The sequence below is a fragment of the Macaca nemestrina genome, chromosome 3, assembly GCF_043159975.1.
Source record: "Macaca nemestrina isolate mMacNem1 chromosome 3, mMacNem.hap1, whole genome shotgun sequence".
Lineage (NCBI taxonomy): Eukaryota > Metazoa > Chordata > Mammalia > Primates > Cercopithecidae > Macaca > Macaca nemestrina.
This window is the reverse complement of record NC_092127.1, coordinates 22,924,881-22,950,941: the sequence shown is the minus strand read 5'-3', so window position 1 is coordinate 22,950,941 and position 26,061 is coordinate 22,924,881. Positions and strand designations below refer to the sequence as shown.

The window sequence follows — 26,061 nt, the reverse complement described above, 5'->3', positions numbered from 1 at the left end:
AAGAACCTCTTCCACTAGGGTGGCAATAGGATTTCTGAGAAAGTCCCACTTTTGAGATTCAGATATGCATTATCTTCCTAAAGCTGTAGCTTAACAGAAATATGAAGGATGTTCCCACTACCAGGGTATCAAATGTTGCTTAAGAAGTGCCAACCTTCTATCAGTGGTGGAGGGGTACAATCAAGAAGGGGGACCTTCTCTGAGGCTCAGCTGCAAAGGAAAAATCAGTAAGAAACAAGTGGAGAAAAACGCTGTGGCAAGCCAGTCTCATGCTAAGCACAAGGCAATGCTATAGTTACTTGAAGTCTGGGATATGCTGAGGATAACAAGAATAAAATCAAAGCCAAAACTTAGTTTAATTATCAGAATAGATTGGCTCAACTGCTGTATAAAAGCCATGCAAAAGAGAAGGCATCACGATTTCTAGGCACAAATGTTATTTACATCCATCCCTACTGCTCTACACAATATATCCAGTTTTAACCAAAAAGATAGAGACATGTATTAAAGGAAGAAGAAAATAAACCAACAATAAACACTGCCAAGAGACACAGCATTTGATAGAACCAGATTAGAAATAACAGATGTACACATAATCAGAGAAATGATTTAAAATTACAATGATTAATAGGTTAAAGGCTGTAGTATAAATGGTGAACACTTGCATTAAAACTACAGATGGAAACTATAGGAGAAAAACAAATAGAATTGTTTGGGAGAAGGAGGCAGAGGAAATTAAGGAGAAAGAGAAGAAAAGGAAACAGAGGAGGAGGAGGAAGACAGGAGGAGACAAAGGAGGAAGAAGAAGAAGGTGAAAAGGCGTAGGAGGACAACAGAATATAATAGAGCTGTGGTTGTTATCAAACAATCTAAGAGAGAAGTAATTAAAATATCAGAAGAAGAAAGAGAGAAAAATGGGGTTGAAGAATATTTCAATGATTAATTTAGAATTCTCCAAAATTGATGAAACACATCAAACCACAGAGATAAGAATCTTAGAGAACACCAAACAGAATAAACACCAACCAACCAAATAAACAGACGTACAAACAAAAATTAGGTGCACCATATTCAAACTGTTTAAAGGGTGATGAGGAGAAGCATCTCTAGAATAGATACATATTTCACTAGAGTAGTAAAGAAAATGGTGGATTTGTCAGCTGAAACCCACAAGCCAGAAGCAGTGGGGTGACAGGGGTAACGTGCTGAAACAAAACAAAACAAAACAAAACACAAAACTCTCAACCCAGTATACTTTACCCAGTGAAACTATATTTTAAAAAAAGAAAGATGAATATATTTTTTAAGTTTTATGGATATATAATATCTTTACACATTTACGGGTATATGTGATATTTGGATACAAATATACAATGAATAATGACCAAATCAGGGTAACTGGAGTATCCACCATCTCAAAGATTTATCACTTCTTTGTTTTGGGAGCATTCCAAGTCCTCTTCTCTAGTTATTTTGAAACATACAATAAATTACAGTTTACTATAGTTCCTCCACTGTGCTATCAAACGAGATCTTATTACTTTTTATTTGTGTTTTTGCATGCATTAACCAACATACATCACAAAATAAGGAGTTCAATAAGAAGATATAGTAACCCTAAATGTATAATGTATCTTAAAAGAGTCTTCAGAATACCTGAGAAAAAAACCTAATAGAACTGAACACAGAAACAGACATTTATATCTGAAAATGTCAACGCTGTTCTAAAAGTATTCACTAAAGTAAATAGATAGAAAAACAGTAAGGGTATAGATCTGAAAATCATTGTCAACAAACTTGGCATAATTTATATTGGCAGAATAGTCCAACAAATAATAACAGGATACATGCTCCTTTTAGGTGCAGATGGAACATATGCTGGGCCATAAAATAGACCTCAACGAATTTAAAGAACTAAAATCATTCAAAGTCTGATACCAAAACTAACCAGAATTACAGTAGAAATCAATAACATAAAGAAATATGAAAAAAGTAGCATTTAAAAAGAAAATGCAACGTAAGAATAAACAAAAATTAACTGCAAAGATATTATTTTTAATTCAATAAGGGTACATAATTTATTGCCAGAATCCTAGCTCACATTAATAAATTGTAAATAGGTTTAAAGATTTAAGTGCAAAAAAATATACATTAGGAGAATATACACGTCAGTATTTTTGTAAGAAAGACTTTCTTAAAGAACATGAACTAAGAGATATTCTAAAGTCAAAATAGAAAGGATGTAGTGAGAAAATATTTGCAACACAATGAAGTGTTAAAAGGTTAAAATAAAGTTATAATAAGCGAGCTGGCACATACTGTGTATAGTATGATCTTCTATTTGTTTTAAATAGGTCTGTTTATGTAAATAAATATCTTTGTACGAAAATGAAGTACATTTGGTGGGGCATGGTGGCTCCCTTCTGTAATCCCAGAACTTTGAGAGGCTGATGTGAGTGCATCACTTGAGGTCAGGACTTCAAGACCAGACTGGCCAACATGGCAAAACCCTGTCTCTACTAAAAACACAAAATTTAGCTAGGCATGGTGGCGCATGCCTGTAATCCCAGCTACTCGGGAGGCTGAGGCAGGAGAATAGCTTGAACCTAGGAGATGGTGGTTGCAGTGAGCTGAGATCATGCCACAGCATTTCAGCATCGGCAACAGAACGAGACTCTGTCTCAAAAAAAAAAAAAAAAAAAAAAAAAAAAGCAGCATTGGAAAATCATATAAATCAGGCTGCTAACAGTTTCTACCTCATGAAAAAGGCAATGAATGGAGTTGGTGAAAAGATACTCTCTTAATTATATCTCCATATGTTATTTTTTAAAATAAGCATGCATTACTTATGCAATCAAAATGCAAAATATAAAAATAAATAAAATGGAAAATATACAATGTTATATGGACTCTTCCTTGCTGTGATATGTTGAAAATCAGTTAACATTCATTAATGTCTCAAAGGAATCATCATAAAATTAATGGCTTTTTATTGGCTAGCATATGGTTCAAGGACTGCAGTGGTATATAGAGTCATTTGTTTTCACATTAAACAACCCAAAATAATTTTTTAAAATTATTTTACTTGTTTTTATGTATACTTTTTCTGTTGGTTTTAACTATCACTTCTTGATGCTTTCAAGACACCTATTTTGCAAACATTCAAGAATTTATGTATTACTCAACTGGCATTGGAGTAAAGTTTAACAGGAATAATGTTTATAATTGACTATAATTGACTAAATATATGTGGTAACATAAAATTGTGTGTTTTATTTTATTTTTCTGTAGATGTCTTTTCTTAACCTCTTCATTGTCTTTTTTTGTGAAGGGTGTTGTTTCATTTTGAATAGGTTCTGATAGTTCAGATGACTGGTGAAAATTGCTTGAACAGTCTACATGGCTTTATTTTGAAATTAAATATTTACATTATTGAAAACAGAATGTAATAAAGTTGACAACATTTCATTCATCCAGTGAGAAATGTTAAAAAATAGCCAATGCTGATAGCAATTGCCATTGTTTGGAATAATACAGTTCCTTAAAGGATGACCAAAAGTTTGGTTCCTAGTAGATCCAATGCAGTAATTTCGCAGGACACGATAATGTAACAAAATAATTTCACTGCAGTACATCAATCACTTAGTACTTTTATTTTATAGCAATACTTTTAAGCTGCATGGGATTACATTAATTTAGCTATATATGAAATACATAATTTCAGCAAAATTAAAATGTACAAATCTTAACATAATACCTTAGTAATACTTAAGTATATAATTAAATTTTATCATAGGGAGTTAGAATCTACAGAATAAAAGAGAAGAAAGTGCCAGATGTCTCAATAATTAGAACCAAAATAAGCAATGATCTGGATCTCTCATTTTATTACTTGAAATAAGAAAATTTATCTAATTTTCTCAAATATTTTGTTTTCAAAAGATGAAGTCTCCTGCTATACCTAGAAGACTCCTAATTGCATTAAAATGTGGCATTTAAACCATTTGATTCCAAATTCAATCTTTCTCTTAATGTGAAGACATCATGACATAAAGTGAGCAATATCTGGGTAAGAAATTAGAATGTATGCATTTACCTTGGAGGTTTAAATAATTCTATCATTTTCTCTGACTGAGGAGAACATTTGGCATGTAGAAAAGCAGAAATAAGACATTATCTTAATCTGAGTCAGACTCTGCTAATCTGGGGATTTTTCATATGATGCTAATGTCCCGATGTTCTCCAAATTGTTAAAGGGGAAATTAGTACAATGTCACTTTCACGAACTATATATTCTCGACTGCAGCCATATTTTTAAAAGCCTGGGTATAGTATTTCTGCTATGCAATTTTTGGAGATTTAAATAATAAAACAAAATCGAGGTATATTGATAATAATGGGCACAACATATTCTTATTGGATAAAGCATCACCAAGCATTTTCATGCTAATAATAATAGGATGAGAGGCTAAATAGCTCCATTTCCTTCAACTTGTTACCGTAAAACACATTTTAAGACTTTTACCATCTTAGTTACTTTTCTGTGATCATTTCTTTGTTTTTCAGTGATAGCTCTAAAACAAATCCAAACAAAATATATTCAAGAAGCCTGAATTTATAAAATAAAAATTAGGTGTCCGTTGTCAAAAAATAGTGACAGACTGTATAAACTTCATTTTTTTAAAGCTATGACATTTTTGACCATTTTATCAACTCAAATCATTTAGCTATGAAATATTTACACTGTCCAAGATTCAAGTAAAATACAATTCTTGAGTAATGACTGTGGAATTCTGTATGCAAATGCTGTAATACAATTTGGTTGATTAAAATCTCAGGTTACTATCATAATGGGTTTAAGAGTTAAGTACAATTACTAAAATAGCTACTAAAAAAAACTACATTTCATTATACTTTAAATATTAACTAATGCAAAATATATAGCATTGTTGATTTGATGGTATGTGAGGCTAGAAAATCACCCTTTCTTTATAAAACTAAATTCCACTTTCAAGGTTCATTGACTTTTTTGAAAAAGCAAAATATCTTTCCATTTAAATGTCATTAAGCTTTTACCCTTTTAATCCAATTCTGCTATCATCAGAATCTTGTCCTTTTGGAACCTATGTTATGTACCAAGTATAAGCAAGCAGCTACAGGCTAATTTATCACTCTTCTGAAGTCAGGGCATTGTCTAGGTAACAATTTGTGATTAGACTTCTTAGTTTATTCATTAAACAAATTGTTATTGAATCCCTACCATATGCCAAGGCCTTTTATAGTGCCTGCAGGTTCTACAGTGGAAAACTATTGACCTTAGAGTGCTTATATTTTGTTTGGAAGAGATAAAAAATAAACTAGTAAACATTTGTATATCAGGTAGCAATATTTGCTAGAAAGAATAATAAAGCAGTGTAAAGAGGAAGTGAATGCTCTGTGGTGCCGTTGCTATTTTAGATGGGGTGGAAGGGAAGGCACCTAGTGAGGAATGTTTGGACAACAAGCTGGATGAAGAGAGGGAGCGAGCCATACAGCTACCTGGGGGAAGAGTGTTCTAGGATAAGTAAAAGGCAAATATGAAGGATGTGCCTTTACTATGAGGAATTATACTAATCAAACATTCTATAATACTTTCTGGAAGTCACAGAGAAGTCAGTAGGCAATGATTAGTCCTAAGAGTAATCTGTACTCACAGTTTTTAGCAATCTGGCTTATGATTAGGAAACAAATGAAGTTAGAGAGCATGCTACCCATTCTGCACTCAGCCTACCATTAGCGAGATCATTAGCTACCATGCAGTTAGGATATAAATACTAAGAATGAGATTATTATCCTGGATCATGAGATTAGGATGAATGAGAAAAAAAGCATGGCTTAATTTGTATCCTTACCCGTTATAACACAACTGGGAAATTAAACACAAATAAAAGGTATGTGTTACTCAGTGAAAGAAAATAGGTTAAAGTCTAAAGACTAACTTAAATATAACAAGTAGTCGATTCTTAGATGACTTATATCAGGTTGACCTCTAAAAGCTATTGTTTTGTAGTTCCAAAATTGGTAATTTCATGAGGTTCAACTTAATATTTGCATTCATTCTCAACAATGTTTGGCAAAGCATTGGCCCTTGTTTTGGCCACTATTTCCAGCCAACTTTTCTGGATTGTACCTATGGCCTTTATTGCTCTATATTTGGGGTTGGAAAAGATCACATATCTAGGACTTTGTGGTGAAACAGAGTGCTGAATTTTTCAGATTATTTAAGGAGGTAAAAGTATCGACAAAGCAGACACATGCTAGCATCCTTTCTGCTCTCTTCTCCTGTGTGCCAAGAAGCTCAGCATCAGCTCAGATGCACCTCTTGAAGTCATTCATTAACTTTCCAACTGTATATTAGTCTCTGAAGTTAGACTAAACAGATGTAAATATTAAGAATTACTTTTTTAGGAAACTATATATTCTATTCACACATATTCTAATATTATAGAAAACAAGCTCCGTGGTATTTCTAGAGAGTAAAAAGTGACCATTTTAATGAACATTACATTAATAATTTAAATGTAATTGGAGATACAGATTCATCAAAAGGCAAAGATCTATCTCAAAGGTAATATTCTACACATTAAACAAAATATATTAGCATTTAAGCATTCTTCTTTGCACAACCAGAAAAAGGTGTGATTTGGCCCTCTCTTGCATGTTTGCCCCTAATATCACTATTCTGACACTAAATACAAACAAGAACAAAATACTTTGTAAGTAATCACTAATAAAAATAGAGATGGCTATTAGGAGAAACAGGTGATTGGGTTATTTTTTTTAATTTTAATTACTATTCAAGAATATATAGTTCTCTTTGCTGGGCATCAATAATAACTAATTTTAAAATTAAGTAAATAATAAAATAAACAACTTTTAATAAAAAACACAAACAAGCATTTTTATACATTATTATGCAGGCCCATTGTCATGTTTTCTATATTAAAATGGAATGGTTAGGCATAGGATTACTAAGAATAACTCTCATGTTTTAAAAATTCAATTCACATAATTTTAAAAAGACTGGTAAAAATGACTGGTTTAATGTTATTTAATAAAATGTAGCTATGATTCTAGTGTTATCAGCATTAAATATAACACAGCTTACATTTTTATTCCATTTGGATATATTTTTCCTAAACTTATATAGGTATACTGATGCAATTAGTTAGCATTACATCTACTAAGTGTTTGAGATTATAAAAAACATAAATTTGGCCAGGAGCTGTGGCTCACACCTGTAATCCCAGCACTTTGGGAGGCTGAGGTGGGCGGATCACCTGAGGTCAGGAGTTTGAGACCAGTCTGGCCAACATGGTGAAACCCCATCTCTACTAAAAATACAAAAATTAGCTGGTGTGGTGGAACACACCTGTAATCCCAGCTTCTTGGGAAGCTGAGGCAGGATAATTGCTTGAATCCAGGAGGTGGAGGTTGCAGTGAGCTGAGATGGCACCACTGCAGTTCAGCCTAGACAACAGAGTGAGACTCCATCTCAAAAAAAGGAAAGAAAAAGAAACCATGAATTTGTTTTTAACCAAATTAAATCACGTAAATGACAAGCTTTATTTCAACAGTAATTGTGTTTTTTAATAAAGCCAACTTAAAAAAGTCTCCAAGAATTTTTGATAGTTTAAAATGTTATATGTATATTAGATTAAATTAGTTAATAGGTATTCCTTAATCAACATCTAATCTAATATCTAGATCATTTTTAAAAAGATAAAACACAAAAGCATGCTTTGTAATTTATATACTTTTAACTCTTATTTTTATAGTTTAGAGAAGCTGTATGTACTTGGTTCTGTTAATAAATATGTCATTCTTGCCACATTAAAATGATATTCTACAAAGAAGTGTATGGATATTAAACAAGTATAAAATTTATATTCATAATGTCTGCTTATTTACTACAAAATGCTGACAAACCTTACAATTATCCACCTCATAATTACAGCTATAAAGTGAAAATTTAATTAAAAATTATAAATGATTTTCTTAGGAAAAATCATGACATAAGGCAACTTTGTCAACAAGATACACAAGACATTATTTTTTAAAAAATATAGTGCTATCTTAATAGAAAATGACTAATCTTCCTAAAAATGTGAAAAATGTGTAAACAAATGAATAAAATGTAAAAAGTGTAAAAGATTCATGAAAAGCATTATTTTTTCATGGTCAATGTTGGCTAATTTTTAAAGTTTCTTATAATATTTTTAATAATAGCATCAAATTTTATTTTGATGCAAAACTAAAATTTGATTTTTGTCTCTTTATTAAAATGACAAAATGTTATTGGATTTTTTGTTTGCTATAAATAAGAGATTGTAAAATATATTTTTATTTGGCTTCACTATAAAATGCCTGAAGACAAATATTCTATACCTTATCAGAATATTTTTCTCTGCCTTATATTGACTTAACCACATTCTTAATTATTAAAAATACAAAAAGTAGCCGGGTGTGGTGGCTCACACCTGTAATCCCAGAACTTTGGGAGGCTGAGGCAGGCGGATCACCTGAGGTCAGGAGTTCAAAACCAGCCCAACCAACATGGAGAAACCTTGTCTCTACTGAAAATACAAAATTACCCGGGCGTGGTGACACATGCCTGTGATCCCAGCTACTCAGGAGGCTAAAGCAGGAGAATCACTGAACACTGGAGGTGGAGGTTGCAATGAACCGAGACCACTCCATTGCAATCTAGCCTGGGCAACAAAAGCAAAACTCCATCTCAAAACAAACAAACAAACAAAAAAACTAAAACACCCCAAGTTTGCTCACTGTTATATTAAAAGATCAAAACCAAACTATGGGTTTTCACAAGAGAGACACTTAAATGAATATAATAAAGAAAAGTTGATTGAAATTTTTAGCAAAGATATTAAACAAATGTGATAAAATGGAATGTAGGGGTGATAACATTAATATCAGATAAGTTGAAAACTGCTTTTTAGTCTCCCCCCATTTTTTAATGTTCAAATTCACTGCTAATAAAGAATATACAAATTTAATTAACAATGAAAAACAATAGCATATTTATCAGAATGGAAAAGTTAAAATGAATGGCAATTTTTTTTTGCTATTAGGCATGAAGGCAAAAGTTAACTCTCATGTCTAGCTGGTAAAAATGCAAAATGCCCTAGGCTTTTTACAAAGCAGTCTGGCAATATCTATTATCTTATGTAATTTAAAATACATGCACATTTTGACTCATTGCTTCCACTGCTTGTGATCTTTCTCACAGAAATAAAAGCATACAAATTGACTACAGTAATAACTGCCATGATGAAAACAATGAATATTATCAATAATCATTCCTAGGGCACCAATTGAGTGACTCAACTATGGTATGGGTACACAATGTAGTATATTGATTGCTTCTTTGCTTCATTCATTCATTAACTCCTTTCAGTTTTATTTAGTGAATACTATATGTCAAACTCTATCCTAGGTTCTGGAAATACAGTGGTGAATAAAGACCTCTTACTGCTTTGAGTTTAAGTAGTCTGGTTGGGGGAGAGAGAGAGAGAGAGAGAGAGAGAGAGAGAGAGAGAGAGAGAGAATTAAATAAACACTAGATTATCACTATATTAGAACTGATAAATGCTAAGAAGGGAAAATAAAAATAGAAAGGAGATGGGAGTCTGATATTGGAGGATTGATTCACAAATTAAATAAGATAGAGCCAAAGAGGGATTCACCCAGAGGGTGCACAGATCTGAAGAGCTGAGGGAGCCAGCCATTTCTTGTCTATGGATTTGTCGTATCTATTCTAATGAAAAACTTCCCTTTGGAAATTTTTTTCTAGCTGGCCTCTGACTCCTTCAAGCAGTATACATAATCATTTGGCCCACTTTTTCCTGTCCTGTCCAAAGATATTCAACTCTAAAGAAGTTTCTTATAATTAATCTACTACCTTTAGAGAGTCTCATGGAATTTATTGACAGAAAAAGCTAGAAAGGAAAATATCTGTGAATGTGTACAATTACCCAGGCACCTTGCTGAGTGTTGCAAATGTTCTCCATTATCTATCTCCGTATCTGGAAGGACACATCAGTCTGAACTCAAGCTTAGCTTAAAGGAGAAATTTTAGAGAAAGCAATAAAAATGTTCAACTATGAATATTGGGAGTGGATATGAATTTTAAAAACAGTTGTGAACATGAATCTTTAAAAAATCAATATGTAAGGGTGTGGAAGAAACCTTCTCCCCACTCCAGTAGGGAGGCAATAAATACAGAGGCAAATATATGGAATCATTATTTCTATTGGGCAAGTTCAAGCTAAAAGGCATCAAAATATTTACATTTGCCAAAAAATTAACCAATAAATCCAGAGATAAGTCTGAGGAACTCTACTGCAGGAAATGAAAAATACTACAATTTTTTTCGTGAAATTCATAAAAGGAAATATATGGATAGTCAGCATACATTCACAGACAATTACTAATCTAAAAGTAATGGCTTAATTGCACTTCTGCATTAAATTATTTCACTATGTAAATTAGATTCATAACTACAATTTGTTGAAATTGTAGAAAACTCCTTAATGTGAAAAAAAACAAAGCATTTTAGGAATCTAAAGAGGATTGTGTTATCTTACTACATCATTTTGTTAGAAACTGCACTTTGAGGGTAGCAGGTGAGAATGGATGGGTCACATCACGACAGGTGATGAATGTCACACATCTGGCTCTTCTTTGCCAGCCAAGAGATATGGCTTGTAATTGCTACTCCTCCCCCTTTTCTTGTGTTTTGGAGCACATGCTTCAATCTTTGAAAGATTCAGCCCATGTTTCCATATCCTTTTATATGTATTAAATAATAAACAAATTTTTATACATATGAAAATAATATAAAATGAAAAGTTTATAAAATTATTCATAACAAATACCCTATTTCAATTTGTATTTCTTATTTCCAAGGAATTAAAAAAAAAAACTTTTAGAGAATTATACTGATAATTAAAAAAACTTGTAAGACGTATATGCTCTTTAATTCCTTCTGCATTTTATTTATTTAATTTGCAGATATCCTCTCTTGTCTACTGATCCATTTCACACTGGCTCAAAATAGAGACACCAGCAAAGCAATCTCGGAAAGGCTACCATATGGGGGAGTTCCGCTGTATTCTTTTAAAATCTAAGCGCTCCAAATTTTTTACCTTTATTTTCTGTGTTGTTCTATTCTTTACCACCTTAATAAAACACTGAAGAATATTCTCATTCTTTCTGCTCTACTGAAAGCTAAACACCCTCTGAGGAGACATTCCCTTTTCCTCCAATCAGAGTTGTCCCAAATGCCTTATTTCCCTGCAAAATAATACAGGTGTGCTTGGAAGTAATCATGTTCTGATTTTTATTCAGTATATATGCAGTGAATAAATACTGAAATATGTGTTTTGTTCTACGTGGTTCATTGGAAATAAAACTTCATATCAGATACAGTAGCAATTATCAACTTGAGAAATCTTACTGCTTCTCTCAGTCCTCAGCAATGTTTTTGTCTTCTTGTTTTGACTTCCACTTTCATGAAGGGCCTTGAACCAGTCCCGCAATCTGTTTGCCACTTCCCTGAACTCCAGGTCACTGCATGCTAAAAACAGAGAAACAACACAAGTCTTGAATAATATCTTAGTATAACGTTAGTGCTTTTTCTCTCATTATTCCCATAAATTGAAAGGTAATGACGACTAAAAGAAAAAGGTGTGACTCTGTTTCAGCTTTTTCAAAGTTAAATACATGCTTTAAAATAAGATGTAATATGACAAAAACATTTTATTCAATAAAGAAGTATTATTAGTGGAATTCTATTTGCATTCTTCATTAGAATATGACACTTGGAGGATTTGTATTGATAACACCACAAAAGTTGAGCCATAATATTTATGTCATAAATACTTTTTTATGCTGGGGTGATAGGTTATCAGAGAAAATACAGGGTTGAAAATCCAAAATGATTATTATACATTTATTGTTGGCCATACCTATTGTAAGATGTCACAATTTATAATTCTTTATTCATATACTCAGTATATGTAGGAATGCACTATTATAAATATATACTGTTCCTATTTGATTTAATGCTATATATTTGTTAATCACAGAAAAGAAACAGCTATATAACTTGTGATTAGAAAAAAACTATAAAATATTTAAGAAAGTACTATAATGTTTCTATTGTAAAAAGACTGTACTGGAAAACCTTGCCATTTGGAACTAAAATAACTTCCTCTTTATTTTTTAAAGATACCATTGTTAGCAGAATATGTTATGTGTGTGTGACTAGCATTAAAATATAGTATTCAAATTTAGTAATTTACTGCAAAAATATTTTGAAAATATATTTTAAAAGCCACCAATTTAAATTGCTTAGAGGACATTGTTATTGCAGACCAATCCTCTGTGCATGCTGTAAATGTGCAATTTCCTCAACTAACAAGTAATTCATGCTAATACTCATTTGTCCATTTGGTTAAAACACTATGCAATTATGGTATGTTTTATTACATTTAATATATACCATATGCATTATATGTATCATAAATAACATAATGTAATGTAATTGGATGTAATACCATCCCAGACCATTTCCTAGTTCTCAAGTAGGAGTATCCAATCTTTTGGCTTCCCTGGGCCACATTGGAAGAATTGTCTTAGGCAACAAATAAAATACACTAACAATAATGATAGCTGCTGAGCTAAAAAAAAAAAAAAAAAAAAAAAAAAAAAAAAAATTGCAAAAACATCTCATAATGATTTACGAAAGTTTACAAATTTGTGTTGGGTCGCCTTCAAAGCTGTCCTGGGCCACATGTGGCCTGTGGGCCATGAGTTGGACACACTTGCTCTAAAGGAAATCAGCTCCTAAATTAAAAGGAATCTCCCAGTACCTGGTATGGTGGGATGACCAAATTAGCCAATCATTGTGACATTTTAGAACACTGGAGACAAAATGATGATCTTATAAACTTCCATGGGGGAGGGCAACTAAAATTGTTACATACAAAGAATAAGGAATCAGAAATGTCTTCCAATATTTAAATAACATTGAAAGGCAGCATAGCAACATAAAAATTATTTCATATTTCTAAGAGAAATCAGGTGGGAAAGTAAGGTAAAGTAATTTTTACATAAACAGGGTCTGCAAAACTAAAAATCCACATAATCTTTGCCCAAGATGCTACTACAATATGTGATACACCAGAGAGAAAATCAGCAAGAGGATGTCTGAGTCACAGGAACTAATGGAAGAGAGGGGTGAAGGACATTCTAGGAAGCTGGCAAAAGGTAATTACAGAGTGTGTACTGTGTGCCCAGTGCAGAGCAAGATGGCAGTAAGATTGAGATTTCTAGGCCAGGGACAGAGCAATGTACAGAATTCATTACTATCCTTTCATCCAGGGAAAAGAATAAGTTACAGTGAAAATCAAAGAAAAAAATCACTTTTACTGATAAGGTCCACCACGGCTGAGGCTGAGGTGATGAGGCAAAAAAATAGCATACTCTTGATATGAATGCTTACACTCTAGCCTGGAGTCTCTGTTTAAGCCATCTTGACATGGGTCTTCCGCTCCCCTTAAAGGGATAGGCACAAGAAAACAAAATCCTACTTGAAAAAGAGGAATTCTACGTATTCATACATACCTGTGTAAATATCACATATTTCTAGAAGGATTTATATAAAGACATGACTCCCAAGGGAACTGGATTAATGGAAGAAAGTGGTGTGAGAGAATTTTATTTTTACCATTCATCTCTTTCTCTTTTTGAATTATGTACTATATAGCTGTATTAATATTCAAAAGTCAACAAAATTTTAAAATTAAAAAAAATTACAAATGCATCTAACCCTTGACCCAGTAATTCTTTTTCTCCCTTTCCTTTCCCTTCCCTTTCCTTCCCTTCCCCTCCCTTCCCTTCCCCTCTCCTCCCCTCCCCTCCCCTCCCTTCCCTTCCCTTCCCTTCCCTTCCCTTCCCTTCCCTTCCCTTCCCTTCCCTTCCCTTCCCTTCCCTTCCCCTTCCCCTTCCCCTTCCCTTCCCCTTCCCTTCCCCTTCCCTTCCCCTTCCCTTCCTTTCCCTTCCTTTCCTTTTTTTTGACAGAGTTTCACTCTTGTCACCCAGGCTGGGATGCAGTAGTACAATTTTGGTTCACTGCAACCTCCGCCTTTCAGGTTCAAGCTATTCTCCTGTCTCAGTCTCCCGAGTAACTAGAATTACAAGCCCCCGCCACCATGCCCAGCTAATTTTTGTATTTTTAGTAGAGACGGGGTTTCGCCATGTTGGCTAGGCTTGTCTCGAACTCCTGACCTCAGGTGATTCACCTGCCTCGGCCTCCCAAAGTGCTAGGATTACAGCCGTGAGTCACCGTGCCCAGCCCCTGTTTCTTAAAAATGTATCATACAGGTATACTACATGTATACAAACACAGTCATTTAAATTGTGTTATGTGGTGTATTCAACACTTTTTTAATAGCAAGTTTGTTAACAGCATAACACTCCATCATGTACACTATGGAGGTGAGATCTGAGAGAAAACAATGAACATTTATTGATCATATTCATCAACTCAAACATTGGGGTATCCGCTTCTTTTATAACACCATCAGCTAGTGAATTCATGTTACCTTGTCCAAATCATAGGTATTTGGTAGCACATCTGGTACTCCTAATTTAAAACAATTTCTATTATTTCAAATTAACATCTTTTCCTACCAAAAAACAGTATACCAGTAATATATCTACACAAGAATACTGTATAGTCACATTCCAAATTCTTAGTATTTATTCTTCAGAAAGGTTCATATATAATGAGAATTGTTGTAGAGATTTCAGGAACATTTCAGTAACTTCCATAAGCCCAGGACATCTTAGTTTTGAGTATTATTAAAAATAATACTTTATATATAAAACTTTTGAAAACTTTTTAAATAATTTTTCAATTTAATTTTAATTTGCCAACAATTAACTGATTTACTTTAAAATTGGCAATAATTTATCTGAAACCATTGGCCCAAACGGGGATTCTTGCCAAATTAGAAAGTTTAAACCATACACTTCCGGAAATTAATTAAATTTGATAAATACAAAATTTAAAAATTAACAAAGTTGATATATTTTATAACTATTAAATGAAGTATTTATTAATAGTTATTATTTTCATGTTATAGTTGAAAATCAATAAATATTTTTTTCAGGTCTCTAACTTTTACATAAGTTCTTACATTTTAATAGGCACAAAACTCTCTGCCGATTACAAAAATCGCTTAAAATGTCCCCTCAGTCCCTCAAATTGTATTAACTGAATGTTTATGTTCCCCCAGATTCATATGTTAACACCTAATCCAGTGTTACGGTATTAGAAGGCAGGGACTCTGGGAGGTGATTAGGCCATGAGGGCAAAGGCTTCATGATTGGGATTACTGCTCTTTTAAAATGGAATCCAGTCAGATCCCTCTCCCCTTCCACCATGTCAGAACATAGCGAGAGGAAGGCCATCTATGAACCGGGACCCGGGCTTTGGTCAGACACTGAATTTGCTGGTGCTGCTCTGATCTTGCATTTCCAGTCTCCAGAATTGTGAGAAATAAATATCTGTTGTTTATAAGCCTGTGGCATTCTGTTATTCTTAGTAGCCTAAATTGAGTAAGACACACTATAACATACTTAAATGTAGTTATCAAGAACATGAATTTATTAAAGAATGAATATACTCATATCTGGCAATATGAGTTGTTAATTGTTTATGATTATGTTATACAACAAGGAAGCTCAGATGTAAATACAGAGGTCCAAGCAGAGGGGATGCTCTGGGAAGTTTCAAATCAGAGGCAGAGTCCACATTTTATTGTGCATTATCTGTCAGAAAATTTTGTAAGTTTTGTTCCAATACTATATTTAACAAGCTGTCTCCTATCTCTACTAGGCTTGATTCATAAAGTTTTTTAAAGCACTCCTAAGGTCACCATTCATTTTTGCTTAATGTTAGAAAATAATACTTTATGTCACAGATGATGAAATGAAGTAGTATAGGCATTTGTTATTTAAAGAAATTTAGTAAATTTAGTTCACAAAATACCAGGCATAATTTATTATTTTTTCCCTTATGAAATCTGGTAAAGAGATTTTTCTAAGTCTGATCTATGAGGTGAAGAAACGAAACACATCATTCCTTACTCTTCATCAATAAAAACTATTTGCTACCACCACCTTCCAACAATGTAATGTTTAGGAATTTTGACGGTCTTCCTGATGGGATTGGTTTGTATGTGAGTGTAGTACAGTTAAAATCTGGCAGAATACAACTACTCTAAAAGCAAAAAAGGCTTAGGTTGGTTCCAAAGTGATTATTTTCTTTCAAGATATGTCCATTACAAAAAGAAAAGTCCAAAGAACATGTCTCTCAGTGTCAACTCCAATCCTCCTATTACATAGGGCCACGATGTCCTAGAGACATGAAAATGACAATATAAGACAAAATGCTCTGACGGCACAATGTTTATTTCACATTGAAGAGGAGTAAGGAGGGAGGATTATTATTTTTTTATTTATTTATTTATTTTTTTTTTTTGAGATGGAGTCTCGCTCTGTCGCCCAGGCTGGAGTGCAGTGGCACCATCTCGGCTCACCTGTAGCTCCGCCTCCCGGGTTCACACCATTCTCCTGCCTCAGCCTCCCGAGTAGCTGGGACTATAGGTGCCTGCCACCACGCCCGGCTAATATTTTGTATTTTTATAGAGATGGGGTTTCACCGTGTTAGCCAAGATGGTCTCAATCTCCTGACTTTGTGTTCCGCCCACCTCGGCCTCCCAAAGTGCTGGGATTACAGGTGTGGGCCACTGCTCCTGGTCTAAGGAGGATTACTTGTTGGGCTCTACTCTTAATTATTCAAGTACAGATAATCATATATTCTTGAATTAGCTCTATTTTTATACTTCACTGTGACAGAAGGCAATAAATATTTATAAACAATTAATATATAGTCTGTATTAATTAATAAGTATAATATAATATCAATATAATATATTAAATATTAATTTAATATAATAAATTAATATTTATAATTTAAGTGGCACAGATTTCCACCTTTATTTCTAAGTGGTGCTTTTTTAAAACAAATCTTTGTTATTTGCTTTATTTGATCTTTTTTATTGAATACATGTTCAGATAAACCTGGCTACAAATATGTAAATAAGAAGAAGAAATTACATAATCTTGAATAACTCTTTTGGCTTTTTATATATTTTTGGTGACTTTTAGATTATGATAGCCTTCCAAGAGTCTCTATTTCCTTTTCCTAGGCTCGAATCTTCCATAATCATGGTTTCTTTCTTTCATTTGAAAGGTCATTTATGAATCATCTAGTTGTTAGAAATTTTAAACTCTACATTACATGAGTAATGGAAACATTTTACCATTTTTTATAACAGTATTAAAAACTTACTTTTTTCTGACTACACAGTAAGAGATGCCAATTTTGTAAATGTAGATTATAATGTATATTAACAATAATAAAAATAAACCAGTATATTTAACACTATAATCAATAAGTAGTTACTATAAAATATTTATTGTGTATATCTGCTATGCATATTTTGCATAGCTTGAATAATGTTAGATAAACAATATTTACTCTTACGCCTTTTCATTGTTTTAAAATGATAATTTTTAGGTTGTTAAAATATCTGAAAACAAAATACAGTCACATGCTGTATAACAGTGTTTTGTGCAAAGGACATCATATACAATGTTGCTCCCACAAGATTACAATGGAGCTGAAACATTCCTATTATCTAATAATGTCATACTATAGCACATCACTCATGTTTGTAGTGATGTTGCTGTAAACTAATCTACTGTGCTGCAGTGGTAAGAAAATCCGATACATATAATTATGTACAGTATATAATACCTGATCATTATAATAAACAACTATGCTAGTGATTTATGTATTTATTATACTCTACTTTTTATCAGCACTTTAAAGTGTAATCCTACTTACTAAGCAAAAAGTTTCCATTAAGACAGTATGCTGTGTGAAGCCCACAGAAGCCTCACACATCTCATGTTTACTGCATCCCTTGACTGTGTAACCTCAGTGGATTTATTCTCTTGTTTTGTTCATCATGGTCCCTAACAATACAAAAGCCACTGCTAATGCTGCCCATAAGAGGCCCCTTAGAGTGACTGTCATGGAGACTAAATGAAAAGTGATTAAGAACTATGAAGGTGGAAAACCAGTGGTGGTTATTGCTCTTCGGGCAGGCATATTCCATTCCACCATAGCTATGATCAACAACAAGAACAAAGTGACAGAATCTGTTAGAGAATCTGCTTCTTGGAGGCAACAAGACTAACAAAAATTCAAGAATGGCCTATATCGGATATGGAGAAGCTGCTGATGAACTGGATTAAAGAGCAGACACAGAAACATATCCCTCTTGGCACCATGATAATTATAACCAAAGCAAAATCTGTTTGCAATATTGTAAGAAAAGACAGTATCCAACTACAATGTGAAATTTACTGTTAACTCTGGGTGGTTTAAACAATTCATGAATAGTTATTCATTATATAATGTAAAAGTGAGTGGTGAGTATGCAAGTGCTGATGTGACAGCAACTGAGGAATTTTTGGAACTTCCAAAAATCAGATTGTATGATTCTACAATAAGATAAGCTGGTTGTGCAGAAAAAATACTTGCGAGAGCAAATCTTCAATATGGATGAAAACTCCCTATTCTGGGAACAAATGCCTGAAAGAACTTTCATCCCTACGAACACCAACTTAATGCCAAGATTTTTTAAGGACGGGATAAGAGTCTTATTTGGTGGCAATGTTACAGGCTACAAATTGAAACCGTTTGTGATCTGGCACAGTGAGAATGCCAGGACTTTCAAGCTTATTATCAATAAACACACACTCCCTGTGTACTACAGGAGCAATAGTTTGTGGATGACCCAGCTCCTCTTCCAAGATGCCCGTCAGAATTGCTACACGAGCAAAATGGGGAAGTACTGTTTGAAGAATAGCATGCCTGTCAAGATTCGGCTTATTGTTGATAATGCTCCTGTACAGTCTCCTTTTATTGGTGACCTTCATGTCAATATCAAAGTGAGGTTTTTTTTCTTCCTAACATCACCTTTTTCATCCAGCCAATTGATCAAGGAGTAACGGCAGCTTTGAAGCCCGACTACCTGAGGACATTTGCCCAGGCTATTGCTACAACTGAGGAAGACATTCGGAAGACATTGATGCTACTCTGGAAGGATTATGCCATCTGTGACTCTACCCTGGACCTTGCTTGGGCATAGGGTGATGTTGCCAAGGAGTGTATAAATGGCATCAGGAAGAAGATACTTAAAAGCTTCATCCATGATTTTAAACAATTTTCCAAGAATAGAAGGTTGCAAAAACCAACAAGTCTGTAGTTGAGACGACAAACAACTTTAATCTGCGTGTAGATGAGGATGACGTTGAGGAATTCCTAGAAGTCATTCCTGAGAAATTGACTAATGGGGACTTGTTGGAACTGAAGCAGAAACACAGAGGTAAAGAGGCAAAATAAAAGCACACTGAGAAGAAAAAGAAGAGGAACCCCTTGACAAGAAAGTTCACAGTGAAAGATTTGGCAGAAGGCTTTGCAGACCTCAACAGGTTCCTTAAAAAGTATGAAAACAGCCGGGCGCGGTGGCTCACGCCTATAGTCCCAGCACTTTGGGAGGCCGAGGCAGGCGGATCACGAGGTCAGGAGATTGAGACCATCCTGGCTAACACGGTGAAACCCTGTCTCTACTAAAAATACAAAAAAATTAGCTGGGCGTGGTGACGGGTGCCTGTAGTCCCAGCTACTCAGGAGGCTGAGGCAGGAGAAAGGCGTGAACCCAGGAACCCGGGAGGCGGAGCTTGCAGTGAGCCGAGATCGCGCCACCGCACTCCAGCCTGGGCGACAGAGCGAGATTCTATCTCAAAAAAAAAAAAAAAAAAAAGGTATTAAAACATGGACCTCAACATTGAAAGGTCCTTATTAATAAAGAGGAATATTCATGGTGCATCATCTGCTTACAAGCAAATCTATGATGAAAGAAAAGAAAAGAAATAAACCAAGCAAACAAACCACTATAGACATATTTCTGAAAAGAGTGACACCTCCTCAAGAAAAGCCTCGGTCAGGTCCTTCAGGAGGTATTCCAGAAGAATACCAGAAGGTATTTCAGAAGAAGGCATTGTTATCATAGGAGATGACAGCTCTATACCTGTCAATGCCCAGGAAGACCTTCTAGTGGGACAAGATGTGGAGGTGAAAGGCAGTGATATTGATGATCCTGACCCTACGTAGGCCTAGGCCAATGTGTGCGTTTGTGTCTTAGGTTTATCAAAAAAATGTTTTAAAAGTAAAAAACAAAAAATAGAAAAATATTTATAGTACAAGGATGTAACGAAAGTGAAATTTGTTTACAGTGTACAATGTGTTGTGTGTTAAAGGAAATATACGGTATCAAAAAGTTAAAACAAGTAAAATTGTATAAAGTAAAATGGTTACAGTAGCCAAGGTTAATTTTGATGAGTGAAAGAAAATATTTTTAAATATTTACTATAACCCAAATATGCAGTCTACAGTAGTGACTTAGGCCTTCACATTCACCACTACTCACTCAATGACACCCAGCGCAACTTCCCATCATACATGCTTCATTCATGGTAAATGTCCTATATACATGTATCATTTTTAATCTTTTATACCATATTTTGACTGTACTTTTTCTATGTTTAGATATGTTTAGCTTTACAAACACTTACCGTTGTGTTACAATTGCCTACAGTATTTAATACATTGCCGTGATGTACAGATTTGTAGCCTGGGAGCAACAGGCTATACCATGTAACCTAGGTTTTTAGGAAGTTACATAATGTAGATTGGTTTAACTATGCTCTATGATGTTCCCACAATAACAAATGATAAAATATATTATTGATCACATTCATCAACTCAAACATTGGGGTGTTAGCTTCTTTTCTAACACTATCAGCTAGTGAATTCATGTTACCTTGTCCAAATCACAGGTATTTGGTAGCACATCTGGTACTCCTCATTCAAAACAATTTCTATTATTTTAAATTAACATCTTTCCCTACCAAAAAAGGGGAATATATTCCTGTCATCAAACAACACATGACTGCATCTGATAGATACAAAAATTCCATTATATGAATATATCATAACGTGTTACAAATTTCCACAATAAATATTGTGTCAAGAATATAGTTCCTCATTTATGAGCTTATTAAAAAGATCCAGGATTAACTTTTATTCAACAAATTATTACTGTATCTTATTACTGTGTTTTCTTTGAAAAACCTTAAAAATTCAGTTACTGGATCAAATAATATAAATATTTAAAGGCTCTCAGTACATATAGTCAACTTGTTTCTGTAATATACAAACTTTAAATTCCAGAAAATATTTCAAATATATTTAAAATGTGCATTGTTTTATTTATAATTTATTTTTTTATAACTGAATTGTTGAGAAATGAAGTAGTATAGGTATGAAGCAATTGAAACAACTCAATGAAGGTTAGAAAAAGTTCTCCAGTATAAAGCAGCATAAATGGTAGGAATTACATATTAATCTAGGACAATCTCACTAAAAATAAATGTAGAATGTGTAGTCCACAGAATAGCAGACACTGAACAATGAAAGCAAGCCAGAAACAGAGAGATTCCTGAAATCCCCCCAGGAATATGTTCATGAAGCTTTAAAGTAAATGTCAGTTTCTACATTCTGTTCAATTGTGAGATATGTTTTCAACACAGAGCCAAGTCAGAAAGTTTTTCCCAAAGCAAAATTAAAAAATATATTAATCACTGCCTTGAGGTAGACAATACATGTACAAAACACCAAGAACACATAAATTAGAGAAAAAATAAATTAGAGAATATGCAAACATTTTCTGGCTAATAAGTAAATGATGCTGAACATTTGCAGGTATACTTGAGTTTTTGTCTTTAAAAATCAATGAATAAAGATTTTGTGAGAAAATAAACAAGCAGAGGCTCAAGACATTAGGAAAAGATTGAAGGGACAAGAATAGGTATGAATGAAGGGAAAAGGACCAGCATGTCTTTGGCCTGATGAACAGCAATTCTTTTGATCAGCTGTAATAACAGCCGTTTTGACTGAGTGGCTTATAAACAGAAACATATTTCTCCCAGTTCAGATGCTGTGCCAAGGTGCTGGCAGATTTAGCAGGTTCAGTGTCTGGTGAGGGCCCCCTTCCTAGATGGCATTTTTTTATTGTTATGTTTTCACATGGCAGAAGTGCTAACAAGCTCCCTTGGGCCTCCTTTATAAGGGCACTAATCAAATTCACATGGGCTCAGCCTTTATGACATAATCACCTCCCACAGGTCCCACCTCCTGGTACCATTGGCTTGGGGATTAGGATTTGAATGCAAGAATTTGAAGGGGACACAAATGTTCAGCCCTAGCGCTATTCTAGAAGCTTATCCTGGTAAATGAAGAGGAACTGAAAATCCAAAGCAGGATATATGTGTAAAAAAATATGTCCACACATATGTGTGTGTGTGTATACAACTTACAACTAATTGCCTGATTTTAGAGTAAATTGCACATAAGCCTCATTCCAGGGCAGATTTGAGCAATTCTAAATGTTCTTTCTTAAAAAACTCAGTTTAAAAATTCCTGCAGGAATTGTCATAGAGGGACAGATCTGGAGTAGAGTCCGCAGTAGTGGTGTTTCTGTTGCACAAAAGTGTAAAATCAGATAACTTGGTCTCCAATTGCTCTCTGACAAATAAAGCACACACACATGAGCACACATGCACATATATCTTCAAAATTATTCCTTACCAAGGATTATTTCAGTCTGAGTGTGCTCTGTATTAAAGCCACACTAAAATTTTTAAGTGATAAATTCTGAAAGTAAAACCATGGGTCTTCAGCATTGTTATAAATCACGCAGTTTTATTAAAACATGAGGTATAATTTCTGTAGCCAGTAAAGAATATTGATGTTCACAAGTGTTTCTGAAACTTTGATTCATAAATAATTTGCCTTTTGAAGACCAGCCTAAGGATGGAGTTGTTCTGTTCTGAAGGCATTTTGTTCAGACATTAGAGAGTACAAGTTGAATAGATGAGTCTCCAAGCAGGCATTTTGGCAGTAGTAATACATGATTCATTATGTTCTGACAGCCAGTGGCATTTGAGGTTATAAAAAGGTCTCTCAAAAAGCAGGAGTAACTAGGGACAAGACCAAGTGAAAAAGTGGCATTCCAGGCAAACGTCTTAAAGATGACAAACTTTGTTGGGATATGTAATGTCCTGCAAAACATAGATAAATCAATGTATGTCCTGAGGATAGCGATAGAATGAATATTAGCTTGTGCCAATATACTTTTTAACCTAAAACATTTGAATCAATCTATTTGAGGCTTCAAATATCTGCTGATATTTTCTGCTAGTAGAACATGACCCTAAAACTTAAATTTATCTATGACATTTAATAATGCAACCAAAAGGCTATTACAATTCTATGCCTAGAGTTATTACTAATTTGTATTTCTGGAAAGAGCAGTGAGATGTACTTATCTAATTCATCTGAACATATAAAGGATTGTTCTTCTTATTTTGTTAAATGTAATTTAACTGTATTGTTCATCAGAGGAACAAGCTTTCTCCAACTTTAATAGCTACCCTATATTCTCAAAGAAACCACAGAAACATGCAGTAATAAATAAAACTGAAAGAAAGAGGGGTTCACTAGCAGCTTCTATGGGATGATGGGGGTTCGAAGATTTTTTTTTATTGGCAAAGGGGTGAATGCAGCATTGCACTGTGACCTTTCTCTTGGTTTGGCCCAATTCATGCTTAGGAGTAGTAGTAAGGTTTCTTAGTAAGTATAAGTTTTGTAAGAAGTAGGAATTCTGGGGCTGCCATAACAACGTACCACAGGTTGGGTAAAAGATAAATAACAGAAATGTATCTTCTTACAGTTTGGGAGGGTGGAGTCCAAGATCAAGGTGTCAGCAGGTTTTCTTTGTCCTGTGGTGTCTATTTGGCTTGCAGAAGACAATCTTCCCCTCTTTGCAGGTCATGAGTCAGATAGGATTAGGGCCCACCCATGTGACCTCAGATTACCCTATTTACCTCCTAAAGGGCCTATCACCAAATGCAGCCAAATTCTGAGGTAGAAGAGGTTAGGGATTCAACATATGACACAATTCAGGCCATAACAGTAGATAAGCCCTGAGCTGGAGGCACATTATCACAATGTCACAGGATGTGACTGTTACCATCTAAAACTTGCATTGTGAACATTAAGAAGCTCTTTTTCTCAAATATATGTTTTTAGATGTATTTTAAATCTTCATATACATTTAGAAATCTTTGTGTTGCTTGTGGAATCTTAAATATTACATGTCTTAAATATGACAATTATCTCTCATACTCGCATACTGAATAAAGTGATGGGAAAACCAAATGTACTTGTCTCCTTTGTCTCCAAGCGTAACTGATGATGCTATGTCTAGAAATAATGCATTTGTCTCTAGCCATCCTGAGAAAAATACACTGATTAGGCAGCCAGTTCTAGTACAGCATTTCCCAAGACATCCTCAAGAATTACTATTCTGTGGAGTATTGTGTTGTTTCATGAGGAAATGTTCCAAAGTCAAGTAAGTTTAAAAAATGCCAGAGCTGAAAATGTGTTAAACTAACTTATTTGGGCCTAATTTATTTAGATATTTAAGATGCTTTCAAACAATATGCATCTCTAAGATTGATGTAATATCTAGTATCATCAAAACTTCATTTTTTAAATTACAACAGAACAATATTTTCTTCTGGGCAATAATATTCTATGGATATGTGTGTGTGTAACATATGCCCTTTTTTTTCAAATGATACTTCACAAAAGAGAAATTGAACTACACCTATTATATATTTTTCATGAATACCTAATTTTCACAATAGAAGTACACTGATAATAAATAGATCTCTAAAATTAATGGATGGATGGATGAATAAAACAATGGAAAATACAATGTTACTCTTTTTAAAAGAAACATTCCTTGAGATTCTTCTTTTGTAGGTCTGGCAAATTTTAAATATCCAGAAAATATGTTTTATAATACATATAAAACAAACATTGCATTCTAGTAGGTTTTCTTTCCTACTTGATGGTAATTTAATGGTCACATATATCTACAATGGGTAAAAATAATAGTCTGATATGATTTCATAGATGAGGTAAAGTCATACAGATCCATTCAGATTATTATTTTATCTGATAGACTGGCAGATTAATCTTTAATGGCAAAAGACAGACAGTAGAGGTTGCAGAAGGTTAGACGGTAATCAAAAAATGAATATTTAATCAGATGAATTCCATTCAGGAACTGCCAAGAACTGCTTTTACCCCTGCATAATATTGATAAAAGGCATGCCTACTATTACAATCAATTCTAGTGGCCATTAAGAAAATTACTGTGGGGTAAAAAATGAAGTCGTAAGCTCAAAGGTTGGTACACTTGGCAATCATCTGACATAATAAAAACTGACTGGCTTTGCTAGAACAAAATATGTAAGTCTGAAACAAGTAGACACATTTTCCAGTTCATAAAGTACCATAAGTACATGTTTCAGAAAATTGTTTACAATAAATATTATTTAAATAGTTTAGCCAGTTTTCTTCCACATAGTAAAAGGTCTAATCTGAAACTGCATTCAAGTGTAGTTGCTGTTTGTGGGAAAGCACAACAAGATGTTAATGAGTTTATACTTCATACGCTGGATTCAAAGGTAATTAAGAGTTGTAGGAAAGTAATGTCATTTAAAAGCAATGTTGAAAAAAAGGCTTAAATTATGTGATATTGTTAAAACAAGATTTTTCTTAATTGCCACCTCATTGCTATTTAAATTTCATGTATATAAACAATATACAAACATTTAGATGTATGTCACTTTTTAATTTGAATCCGCAAATTAGGAAAGGTT

At 33.8% G+C, this 26,061-nt stretch overlaps 1 protein-coding gene across 3 annotated transcripts in view; it reads right to left on the bottom strand.

Moving 5' to 3' along the window:
* LOC105466712 (SPARC (osteonectin), cwcv and kazal like domains proteoglycan 3) overlaps positions 1 to 26,061 on the bottom strand; it is a 483,715-nt gene that overhangs the window by 31,516 nt on the left and 426,138 nt on the right. For all 3 annotated transcript variants that reach the window (XM_011715825.3, XM_011715826.2, XM_011715827.2), the window contains one exon: positions 11,519 to 11,638. In XM_011715825.3, coding sequence (XP_011714127.1) covers positions 11,519 to 11,638 — 120 coding nt within the window. The remainder of the gene's footprint in view (positions 1 to 11,518; positions 11,639 to 26,061) is intronic.